The sequence below is a fragment of the Pseudorca crassidens genome, chromosome 1 (assembly GCF_039906515.1).
Source record: "Pseudorca crassidens isolate mPseCra1 chromosome 1, mPseCra1.hap1, whole genome shotgun sequence".
NCBI lineage: Eukaryota > Metazoa > Chordata > Mammalia > Artiodactyla > Delphinidae > Pseudorca > Pseudorca crassidens.
The window spans coordinates 104066344-104079541 of NC_090296.1; the positions used below are offsets into that span (position 1 = coordinate 104066344).

A 13198-nucleotide genomic window follows, 5' to 3' on the forward strand; every position below is an offset into this window, starting at 1 on the left:
AATATTTCTGTCCTAGAAGCCAGAGACCATTCATTTTTCCCAGGTAGGATACTCTCCACTGCAGGGTTTTTGTCATTAATCTCCTGACTACTTGTTGACCTGCTTCATGGGAACAGCTGCTTTTTCAGTAAGAAATGTAGTTCCTGGACATACTAACCTCCTGCCTTCCTCCCTACCCCACAATAACTTGTCTTGCTGTCCTCTGAAATATAAATTAAATAAAAATATTTTAAAATATCCACTTCCCTTATTCTGCAGAACCTTGCTGTTCCCTTGGTTACCTCCCAGATTCATATGCCCTACCGCCATTCCCATCCCTACTCCAACCTCACACTCCTGGTGGGATCAATGAGTTCTGCCACTTAGTGTTCCACATGGGATAGCTGAGGCCTTAATTAAGAGAAAATCCATTTAAAATGATATCAAAAATGGAAGAAATAGCCCACAAAACAGGGGTATGAGGAGCAGGGAAGATTGCAAGCTTCATAACAAAGGTACGAAGCAAATTCCACAAATAACTTTGTGGAAATCAGAAGGAACATACCATCCAAAAGAGTATCAAGGAAATTTTTTTAAATCTTCACTTTTATTTTATCTGCTTGGTTTTATATGAAGTGTCCTCAGTTACAGCCTTTAATCACATTGCCCAGACTGAACATAATACACTCTCATAGGTACCCTTTAATTTTAGATTCCAACCTTTGTCCTCCTAATTCCTACAAAGTAAACAAAACAGACAGGCAAATGTTGACTCAGATTATGTTTTTATATAGAAGGATACAGAACTTACCACTCTCTTTTCCCTGAAATCAATGCCGACTGTCGTGATAAATTTGGAGTTAAATTTACCATCTGTGTACTGGTAAAGTACACTGGTCTTCCCTACTCCAGAGTCTCCCAGAGCTAAAAACTTGATGAGGTAATCATAGTCTCCATCAGACATAATGAAGAACTCAGTGGTTCACCTGAAAAATACAAACAAATGTATATTTACCAAAAACCGATTAGAAAATATTAGAATCTTCCATGAATTAAATGACTTCCTTTAATATCCAGTTCATCAAGTACTTTTAAGTAACACCTATGTGCCTAAGGGTTCTGTGAAGAGAGGATTAGACATGATTCACTATCCCAAGGACTTAATCATTTGCTAGATGAGCTGCTACTGAATTTGTAAATAACTAACAGTTTAGGTTAAATTTATCGTGCATATTATAGTACTGTTAAGACAAAAATTCCAAGTAAGAATGAAAATCAAGAAGATAATGGTCACTAAGGCTTATATGCAGACCGTGTAGAACAAGAGTTGACACAACAAAGAAAGAAAGGAGGAAGGAGAATATTACAAGAATAACAAAAATTCTTAGAGTGCAAGTGGTTCCAACTGCCCCTCCTTTTTCAAAGTCTCCTAGTGCTGCATCCTTGGCTTTTCTTTTTTTACTTGGACATTGAGGCAATTTCATTTATCCTATTCATTTTCACATGTGATTATCATTCCTTCAAAGATAATGTTAAGTTCACAAGTAAAACTTGGTTTGCAGCTTCCTTACAAATTATTGTTACTACATATTAAATCAGATCTTTCTAGAATATCACTGCTCACTTGAGAACTGAGTTCCACCATGAAGGGCTCATTTATCTACATTTGCCTTGGTATTCTACAGGAAATGCTTCCAATTCAGCTCTTCAATATTGGCCAGAAGTCTACCTTTGAGAAGAAATATTCTTGGTTTTACAGCAAGATCTAACCATGGTTACTTTCTATCCTTTGCAATCAGCACTTTTCAAGATTGTTTTTATCCTCTAAATAGATTCAAACTATTCAAAATATCAGTCTGACTAGAAATATAGTCTGTCTCCAGGGAAGGCTTACTTCTTTTTATCCTCCCATTTCTAATACCGATAAACCCTCCTGAAAATCAGAAAAACAATCAGCTATTCCGTTACCACTGACAACTCTACCTGCCCATTCAACATACATATTCACCCATCCACATACACATCATATGCCCTACATTAGATGCTGCTGATTTTCCTCTCATTGTCCCCTTTTCACCCAGCCATCTCCTGCCCAGAAACTTTACCACAATTCTCAACGCTTCCTATAGGATTATTTCTATAGATCCATAAGATTCATAAAAGCTCAGGCAAGGACATTTATTGATTTTCAAGGTTGCCTCCCCCACCCTATCCTCAATTTGGTGACCCACCTTATGCTCAAAAATCCTGAATTCTGATCCCCAAGAGCTGCTTCAGTGACTTCCACAGAGTCCCTTAGTGCAGAGCTGTGGCCTCACATTCAGATATGGCTGGTCAGTCGACAAGGGCAAAGCCTCTACAAACATTTGGCATTCTATTTGCACACTATAAGGTGTGACACTGTACAGATGATGGTTTTCCTATGTTATAGCTTCTGTACGCACAGGTACAGGTTGCCAGCATTAATGGTGTGTAACAGAATGCCTCTCCAGAAGATGACCACTTGGATACAAATAAAGATTCTAGTACGTTTTATCACAGCATCTCACTCAGCTCCAAGTTATTCATAAATAAGAGCTAAGAATTGAAAAGTAGGTCCAGATAACATTGAATCATTTGGGGGGGGGGGCTCCCGTCCAAATAAATGAGGAAGCAGAAAGCAACTCCAAATTCTGCAAGGAGAATGATGCAAGAAGTCGCTGTGGCTACCTTATTTCCTCTTTACTTTTTTTTTTTTTTTTTGTGGTACGCGGACCTCTCACTGTTGTGGCCTCTCCTGTTGTGGAGCACAGGCTCCAGACACGCAGGCTCAGCGGCCATGGCTCACGGGCCCAGCCGCTCCGCGGCATGTGGGATCTTCCCAGACCGGGGCACGAACTCGTGTCCCCTGAATCGGCAGGCGGACTCTCAACCACTGCGCCACCAGGGAAGCCCTCCTCTTTACTTTTATTTTGAAAAAAGTTGGTCATTTTTATAACGAGTTTCTGTATCATTTCAGGTACAGGAGAAAATGTTGTCACCAATGGCATACTCTTCTAGAATTCTCTAAACCTACTTCAATGGAATTCAAAGACTGATGAACCTATCTCTGCTGCACCAAAATTTAATATGTTTAGTTATCATGGGAGAAGAATTACACAGGTAAGTCTACAAATGATCTTCATGGGTTTTGTCTTCTATTTGTGATGACAGCAATATATAACAGTTTGTTCCCAAACCAAACCATCATAAAGGAAGTGTTAACAACATACCACAACTGAAGGTATAGACACCACCATTGAAATTAATCATATTTTATACTCTTCAGACTGCACCTTTAGACAATTATCTGCCTTGCTGATCTGAAAATAAATGCTCAGACCTTCCATTTTCTGGGTTCAGTTTGCTAAAGAATGAAACAGAACCCAGAGAGTTTAACTCATTTGCACAGTCTAGAACATGTGTCTCCTAACTTCAAGTCTAATGTCCATTCTACCTCAAGCTTTGTGGCCATTACTCAAGTTTTTACAAATGGATGTTGGATTTAAAAGTGACCAGGTGGGATATCATACAAGGTAGCCTAACAGGAAACATGTGACTTCTGAAGTCAAGCAGAGCTGGATTGGATTCCATATCTCCCACATACTGGCTACTCAGATGTTTTTCAGTCTTGGATTTTCAGGTTTCCATTCCATGAAAAAGAAAATGTACACTACTTCCCACCATTGTTCTAAGGATTGAATGAGATACTCTTTGTGGAGTGCCCAGCACAATGCTTGGCATAAGCTGGGTACTCAGTAAATGTTGGCTCACTCTCTTCTCCCCATTCTGGACACATCAGACAGGCTCTGAAGACCTAGAACAATTTCTGAAATTGCCTCTGGGCAGCTCAAAACATGTATTTCTGGCACGAAAGATTGCTGACTGGCTCAGAATAGTTTACGGAGTCAGCAAACGTCACCTTCTTTTTTGGCTGGTTCAAACCATTTTCAATTAATTTTAAGTAGATATGTCAATTTCAAAAGAGTTATGACCAGCTTAAGAACGGGTTTAAATTGTATAAAACACTCTGGTCCATACTAAAAAATTCATACTTGTTTAAAAGGATCTCAAAGGTTCATTCTGGTTCAGACTGAAAGAGTTAAGTTCAGAGACATTCTACCTACAAAACCATTTCTGATTGATCTAAAGCCACTTAGTTAAAACCACATGTATTACTCAGCCATAAAAAGAAACGAAATTGAGCTATGTGTAATGAGGTGGATAGACCTAGAGTCTGTCATACAGAGTGAAGTAAGTCAGAAAGAGAAAGACAAATACCTATGCTAACACATATATATGGAATTTAAGAAAAAAAAATGTCATGAAGAACCTAGGGGTAAGACAGGAATAAAGACACAGACCTACTGGAGAACGGACTTGAGGATATGGGGAGGGGGAAGGGTGAGCTGTGACAAAGCGAGAGAGAGGCATGGACATATATACACTACCAAACATAAGGTAGATAGCTAGTAGGAAGCAGCCGCATAGCACAGGATATCAGCTCGGTGCTTTGTGACCGCCTGAAGGGGTGGGATAGGGAGGGTGGGAGGGAGGGAGACGCAAGAGGGAAGAGATATGGGAACATATGTATATGTATAACTGATTCACTTTGTTATAAAGCAGAAACTAACACACCATTGTAAAGCAATTATACCCCAATAAAGATGTTAAAAAAAACAACAACACATGTATCTAACCAAAATCATTTAGGTCTGGTTTTAAGGGCTCAAACTGCTTCACACTGGTTTTAGCTAGCTCAAATAAGCTCTGACCTGGACAAGTAGGTTCTGACCGGCTCACCTAAGGTTTGATTGGTTCAGAGCATATTCTACTGAATCAAGCTAGTGCTGACCAATTAAATCTATCTCCAACTGGGTCACAGTTGCTCTAATTTTACCAAACTGCTTGTAGTTGAAGGTAAAAACTGGCTCAAAACAGTCCAAGTTGACTGATAAGATGTTCAAACAGTTCAAGACTAAAAATGTAAAATGATACTCAGAAGCACCAAAAGCAATGGTTTGGGGCTTTTAAACTTATACCAAATCAACAAACTTAAAATTTTCCTTATAATTACCCCAGCTGTAGACAATCTGTACTCAAATATTTATCTCCATCACAGTACAGTCTCTTTCTACACTTGAACAGTTTGTACGTGTTAGAGTACAGAAAACAGGTTGGGAGAAGGGATACTGGCAGAGGAGAATACGATAAACAACAGGGAAAGGTATGATGAGTGACACAGGCTTCCTTGGTTGGGAACTCACCTCCTGCCTTATCTCAAGGACCTGGCAGCAAAACACTGATCTGTAATCCAACAATAAAACAGAGATTTCAGCTGGGGGGAACCTTTAGCAAATTGGGATGCTATTTAGAGTTTGCCCTAAGTTGGTCACAATGACCAGGCTGTTCTGGGTTAACAGAGACCAGAATTCTAAAGAGTAAGGAAGCTGCTAGGAAATAAAAGTATTCAGGGAACAGGCAGGTCTTCAAATTGTTGACAGAGATTTTTCAGGGTATTGGTGGTGACAGGTTCCTTATCTGAGCTTACAGTCAGTTAGTCAAAGCCTAGAGTTAACGGAATCATTCCATCTTTCAGGAGAAAATAATTCTAGTCCATAGCAGACTACAATCCCAAACCCATGCTGCAGTCCTATATGTGGTTGTCTCGCCACCGCTTACCACCACGAGGTAAAGACAACTAAATGTTAAGTTTCAGCTTCTGGTAGGTCTTCACGTAGAACCATCTTCATATTATTAAAAATTATTTTTGGGACTTCCCTGGCAGTCCAGTGGTTGAGACTTCGTCTTCCAATGCAGGGCGTGAGGGTTTGATCCCTGGTCAGGGAACTTAGATCCCACATGCCTCCGGGCCAAAAAACCAAAACATAAAACAGAAGCAATATTGTAAAAAATTCAATAAAGACTTTTAAAATGATCCACATTAAAAAAAAGAAAATCAGGGCTTCCCTGGTGGCACAGTGGTTAAGAATCACCTGCCAATGCAGGGGACACGTGTTCGAGCCCTGGTCCTGGAAGATCCCACATGCTGCGGAGCAACTAAGCCTGTGTGCCACAACTACTGAGCCTGCATTCTAGAGCTCACGTGCCACAACTATTGAAGCCCAGGTGCCTAGAGCCCATGCTCCACAACCAGAGAAGCCACTGCAGTAAGAAGCTCACGCACCACAACAAAGAGTAGCCCCCACTTGCCACAACCAGAGAAAGCCCACGCACAGCAATGAAGACCCAACGCAGCCAAAAATAAAAATAAATTTATTTTTAAAAAAAGAAAAAAAAATTTTTTTTAAAGAGTATAAACATTTAAAAAAAATTTTAATTAAAAAAAATTAAAATTATTTTTGCTTTTTATTTTTGTTACTCAAGTCCTGAGTGGTGTTTCTGGAACCTGTTCTTCAGAAAAAAAAAATACTCCACTCCCCAATTATGGAAATAACAAATTATTTTTATGTTGGCATTTTAGAGCAGACAGGGAAACAGTAAAAATACACAGTGCAGAATTCGGGGCACCCAAACAACATTTTGTGCACACAATTTCCAGCAAGCACTCCAGCCTATTGATGCTTGGGAAGCTAGTTCATCAAGGCCTCCCAATTGCACTGCTCTTGCTAAAAATAAGTAAGATGCCCACATGTCAGGCACTTTACCTGCATTAGTGTAACAGCCCTCATCACAGCCCTAAAGGCAGGTGATACATACATCACACACACTTCCTCCCTCCGAGGAATCTCGGTGCCAGTCTATCATGAATGCCACAATGAAAGGATGAGGAAGTGGGTCTTGGGCAGTCTCTCCACATATTAACATGCGCTCAATTCCAATGAATTGTTGAGAGGCATAAAAAAAGTGGAAGTTAAGAGCAAGGACTCTAGAGTTGAATCACCTGGATATGAATCCAGTCATGTCACTTTAGAAAATTTAATGTCTTTTGCCTCGGGATCCCCATCTTAACAATGGGAATGATAACCTATTTTATTAATACTATCAAGTATCTGCTTTCTTAACTTCTTTAAAAGTGGGGTGCATCTTATATTTCACAGTCTTACCACCCATGACATCTTACAATTGTTATTAAATAAGGTGGTACTGGAAATACAGTTGTGTGAAACCTTTCATTAGCAACTTCTAAGCAAAATCAAGAATGCAGCATCAACACATTTTAGATTCGATGGAGCACAACAGTAAACCTATCTCAGAGGGCTGTTGTGAGGATTGAGTATACATATAAAGTTTAGTTTAGAACAGTGCCTGGCACACAGTAAGTCCTGTATAAGTATTAACTGCTATTAGCATCATCAAGCAGTCTAGCTCTGAAGGGTCAATACGAAGGCAATATTCTTTCTTAGAAATGAAGAAAGAACTGAATCCCTAATCGAAAAATAAGATTTAAAAAAAAAAAAGACTCTATGGAGATGTAATGGCCTATATGGGAAAAGAATCTTAAAAAAAAAAAAGAGTGGATATATGTATGTATACAACTGATTCACTTTGCTATACACCTGAAACTAATACAACATTGTAAATCAACTATACTCCAAAAAAATGTAAAAAATAAAATAAAATAAATTTTATCAAAAAAAGGAAAAAAAAGAATCTATGGAGAGCACTTGAACCTAAGGTCACTTCTTTAAACACTGTACCTCCTGGAGGAAGGAGCAACTAAATACCTCAAGGAAATGTCTTCTAAAGTCAAGAATGCCCTCAATTTGAGACAGGCAAACGATTTTCTTATTCATCTCATATCTATCTCTCCTCCTTACACAAATATTTTTTCAAAGTGATCTACACCCTCACTCTCATCAGATTAACAATAGAAAGCAAGGAACACCTACTTCCTCAACATGTACCATGTGGTGATAATTGCCTGGTGAGAGAAAGTCAATGATCTTCTTCCTTATTTTTAATTGCTTTTCAGGAAATAAGGTAGAAGAAATTGATTTTAGTTAAGTGCAAAGGGGAAAGCTCTCACTCTCTCTCTCTCTCTCTCTCTCTCTCTCTCTCACACACACACACACACACACACACACACACACACTATAGCCCAAATTCTCCACGAAACTTCCTATTAAATTCAGTCAAAGATTCCAACCTTACGATCCCCAATCACTAGGCAGAATCATTCAAAATCTACTCCAGATAAGCCAGTTTTTAAAAGCCCAATTTTCCCTCTATCAACCACATTTAATACAGAGAGTAAAAAAGCAGGGAGGGATAATATTACCTGAACAACTACTATGTGTCATGAATGGTAGTAGACATGGTTCTATTTTATCATCCTTAAGTGCAACTTAATGTCTAGGTAAGACATAAAGAGAACGTTGTTTTCTTAATGTGGTGGCACGTAGGCTTGGGTTCAAATTCTGGACTCTTCTTGGTGTGACTTGGTCCAAGTTCTTCAAACTAAGTCTCCTCTCTTTCAACTACAAAGTGGAGATAACATTACTAACCTCACTGGGTTACTTTAAGGATGAAGTGACATAATCCACAGAAAGTTTTAGCACATTGCTTGGTTTGTGTTAAGTGTTCAACAACAGAAACTTCTTTTTAGCAATACTATTACTAACATATAGCCTCATCAAGTTCTTATTAGGCAAGGCATGTAATTTTATAACCTATTCTTAATGTAACCAGTACCTGAACCTTTAGAAAAAATAGAGAAAGAAAGTCAATTTAGGTGCAATCATTTAAGAGGTCTCTATCACAAAAGCTATCTTGGCATTCCAATCTAACAATGAGTTGGGTTTTTTTTTTTTGCGCTACGCAGGCCTCTCACTGTTGCCTCTCCCGTCGCGGAGCACAGGCTCCGGACGTGCAGGCTCAGCGGCCATCTATCACAGGCCCAGCCGCTCCGCGGCATGTGGGATCTTCCCAGAGCGGGGCACAAACCCGCATCCCCTGCATTGGCAGGTGGACTCTCAACCACTGTGCCACAGGGAAGCCCAACAGTGAGTTTTAACTGGGTGATTTTTGGCGATTTCAGAGCTAGAGTGTTCATTATAAAAGCATTTTATAATGGGGAATTCCCTGGTGGTCCAGTGATTAAGTCTCCTCATGCTTCCATTGCAGGGGGCCTGGGTTCGATCCCTGGTCGGGGAACTAAGATCTCACAAGCCATGAGGAAAAACAAAACAAAAAAAAAGCAGCATTTTATAATGTACCAAGATATGAGTAGGGGCAACTTGTGTTTACCAGATGAGCTCTGGCTCCAACTATTTTAGATCACTGTAATTGCTATACCCTGAAGTGACATACATTTACTTTCACTGCAAAAGCAAGATGTGTACTGCCCAAGAGTGGGGCTCCCCATTTCCACAAGAGGAGATAGCCTCTGCCCTCTGTGCACGTGACCTTCCTCTTCTCAATTTCTGATCTAGTGTGAGTAGATAGGTTTCTGCCCTCCTAAATAGGTTGACAGTAGAACAGATGAAATTATAAACAAAGAGCTTATCTTGTTTGTGCAAAGATCTTAGGTAGAGAGAAGTAAGTAGAAATGTAATGGCATTGAAGAATAGACAGAAATTGGAATCTGTTTCATAGTAATATAATAGATCCACCCTTAACACTGAGAAGAGAGGTACATAGCTAAAAACTGACAATCTAAATTTACATACAATTTGGCTTAATATTTATAAATGTGCCTCTTACACAGGAATATTCCATTTTCCCCAATTACACAAAGTGAAAAGACTAAATTATAGCATTCGATGATATTCCAACATAGTAAGTTATTCAGAGAAAAAATAAAATCATCTACAAACACTACTGAATTAAATATACATTCCCAAATACTACCAGGACATCCAAATATATCATTTGTAAAAGCATCCTTCAGCCATTTGCAATTCCTTATGAGTATTAAAAAAGAAAAAATAAGCAGTCTCAATCCAGGAGTTGACCTACTATTTCTGAAATGTTACCATCACCTCAGTAGGTGACTAACATAAGCCAGTAGTCAAATAATACAAGCAACTACACATTAAGAAAGAAGTGGGCACTGGAATGATTCTTGAAAGTAGAAAATGTTCTTCTGGAAGACCACTGTCAGCGACTCAAATGAGATACTGGCTTCTTTGTTTTTGTAAGATGTGGAGATCATCGATTCATTTACTCAAAAGGCATTATTTGCTGCCCACGCCTCTTTTACGATCAGAATATAACTGTTTACAGAAATTTATGGAAAGTAAATACTGGGTGTTATTTACTTACAGTTTGTGACAAGTACATCTTATTTTATAGACACAGGGTAATAGGAATAAAGGCGTACTACAGAAACTGTCCTTTGTAAAATATAGACAATACAGTGGCAATAGGAGTGGCTGTTTGGTTTGCCGAGCAATATCTCAAATAAGGTGAAAGTAGCCCCATAATGGCCCCAACCACATGTCCCTGCAATGGAATGTCCCACCCATGGCTAAACGTGCTTCCTAATGACACCGTAAAGCAGGAAATTCTTGGAGAATTCTTGGAATTCTCCAAGAAGTCCACAGAAGTGCAAAACGTGTAAAGTCTACTCCCACTCAGTGGTTGCTTTCTGCGAGCACATAGAAAACAGTAAGACATAGGTGTTGGAGTCAGGGTCTCCTCAATTCAAACAGGGGACCACCACCTACTGGTGTAAAGTGAGTAGCAAAATGCATGATGGAGATCAATATATCGTAGCTGTTCTTATGACTACGAGAGATTAAGGTTTGAACACTGACCTTATGGCATTAAGACTGGTGCTTTTTCCACTATTCCTTGAGAGGGACACTGAACCTAATAAATCTCCTAAAGAATGGAGTAAAAATATTTTCCGAAAATGGAACAGGAGGAGTGACCTAAGCTACCTGGAAGGTAGCTGCAAGACCAACTGATTCATAGAGGGAATTCTGCTATTAAGTTCTGAAGAGGTAGAAGTGAAGAGCCTTTGGTTATGTCAGAGTGATGCCAAACTCCTGGGCCCAAGACTCAAAGGTGGAAATATTGGGAGTGACTGTGCTGCTACCGCAGCCAGGACTGGAAGGATTACAAACCAAGTAGCACTCAAAGGACTTGAAATTGAAAAGTGCATTTCCATGAATTGGGAGATTGGGATTGACATGTATACACTGATGTGTATAAAATGGATGACTAATAAGAGCCTGCTGTGTAAAAAAATAAAGTAAAATTCAAAAAGAAAAAAAAAAGTACATTTCCAAGGTTGCAAAACACAGAACACCTTTCCATTTATGACCTAGAAATGGAGTCAGGGATTCTGGCCAAGCCTGGTCCTCCCGGAATATGCGAGGGTTGTAAAGGCCTCTGACCAACACAACCTAGCTGCCCTCTTGCATCTCACCTGCCTCAAAGTTTTTCATGTGCTGAAACACAGGAAAGATGTTGATTTGTCAGAGGAAATGCACCAAATCAAGAAAAGAATCACTTCACTTTGTGATGGAGCAATGATGCTTCTTTCATTCCAAGAAAAATTTTAGGATGGAAAAACAATTGTGAATTAGAAGAATCAAGACCTGTTGAGGATGACTGTCCAAATAATAAAAACAATTAGATTAATGTCCCTGAGTTGGCAGTAGCTGGGGAGGAGAGGGATTCCTTTACCATTGCCTTTTTTAAAAACTAAAATGAGTGCTCTATATTTATTCACCCCATAGAGACAGTGTGTCCAGAATATACCACCACCCTGCCTTTCCAGACCCAATCATTTGCACACCAGGATATTATTTTCACTGTTGTTTTTTTAGGGTGACTTCTACAGTGTACTGTAACCATTTCCCTGACTTCTTAAACAAAGGGCATAGACCATACCTCACCTTTTCTGTGATGAGATACCGTAACTGTATACTTACAGAAACTGTGAATGGTGAGGGCTCCTATCCCACACACCCTACTCTGAAGGCTAAGATGAAGCATCAGTTTGGCACACAGATACTTACAAAGGCCACTAAGATGCACCAGACAGGGCTTCACCTCTCCCTTGTCCTGTCTACACCACAGCCTCACCCATGCTGACCACACCAGGGCACAGCCGTTCTCCACCCCCAGGGATATGCTTCTCAGGTGCAGTCTGGCTTACAAAAGCACACAGGAGTCCATCTCTTCACAGCTGGCTTTCTTTCTTTTTTTTAATATAAATTTATTTATTTGTTTGTTTTTATTTTTGGCTGTGTTGGGTCTTTGTTGCTGCACACGGGCTTTCTCTAGTTGCGGCGGGCGGGGGGGCTACTCTTCGTTGCAGTGCGCGGGCTTCTCATTGTGGTGGCTTCTCTTGCTGCAAAGCACGGGCTCTAGGCACGCGGGCTTCAGTAGTTGTGGCTCGCGGGCTTCAGTAGCTGTGGCACGAAGGCTCTAGAGCGCAGGCTCAGTAGTTGTGGCGCGTGGGCTTAGCTGCTCCGCGGCACGTGGGATCTTCCCGGACCAGGGCTCGAACCCTTGTCCCTTGCATTGGTAGGCAGATTCTTAACCACTGCACCACCAGGGAAGTCCCATGCACAGCTGCTTTTCTTTTCCACAGTCTCCTATCCACCCTACAACGCCCCCATGTTGGGTTCTAACAGTCCCACTTCTATCCATTACCCTGAGCCTCTCTACTCTTTCTTGTCCCTCATCTCCACGTACTCTTCCCAAACTCCAGTTTGTGTGTGCAAAAACTGACCTCACACCAACAACACCAGTCCATGAATACTGGTGCTTTCCTTGTAACAGTGAGCTGCTATATCAATTTCAAGGTACTGGATTCTCCTCCATAAGCTCATTTGCTACTCTGTCTTCAGGGACTTCTGCTTTTCCAATAAGGAAAGTCTTCCCCCAGCTAAGTCTGGGAACAGAGCCGTTTCAGAAACCCAAGTGCTTCTCCACTGTGCCAGTTTGGGGTTTACCATATACTGATGAAAAGGCAGCATACTGACACAAGTTAATCATGAGTTTAAAAAACTAGTGTCTGAGGACTTCCCTGGTGGTGTAGTGGTTAGGAATCCACCTGCCAATGCAGGGGACACGGGTTCGAGCCCTGGTCTGTGAAGATCCCACATGCTGCGAAGCAACTAAGCCCGTGCACCACAACTACTGAGCCTGTGCTCTAGAGCCCGCAAGCCACAACTACTGAGCCTGCACGCCACAACTACTGAAGCCCGCGTGCCTAGAGCCTGTGCTCTTCAACAAGAGAAGCCACCGCAATGAGAAGCACGCGCACCGCAATGAAGAG

At 40.6% G+C, this 13198-nt stretch overlaps 1 protein-coding gene across 3 annotated transcripts in view; it reads right to left on the reverse strand.

Annotated features, from left to right (window-relative positions):
* The window catches only part of RAB27A (RAB27A, member RAS oncogene family), a 74022-nt gene that overhangs the window by 26154 nt on the left and 34670 nt on the right, over positions 1-13198 (reverse strand). For 2 of the 3 annotated variants that reach the window (XM_067747617.1, XM_067747607.1), the window contains exon 2: positions 791-965. In XM_067747617.1, coding sequence (XP_067603718.1) covers positions 791-943 — 153 coding nt within the window. In that variant the 5' untranslated portion in view covers positions 944-965. Of the gene's footprint in view, positions 1-790; positions 966-5264; positions 5305-13198 lie in introns of all 3 variants that reach the window. The other variant, XM_067747616.1, reaches the window with a different exon arrangement.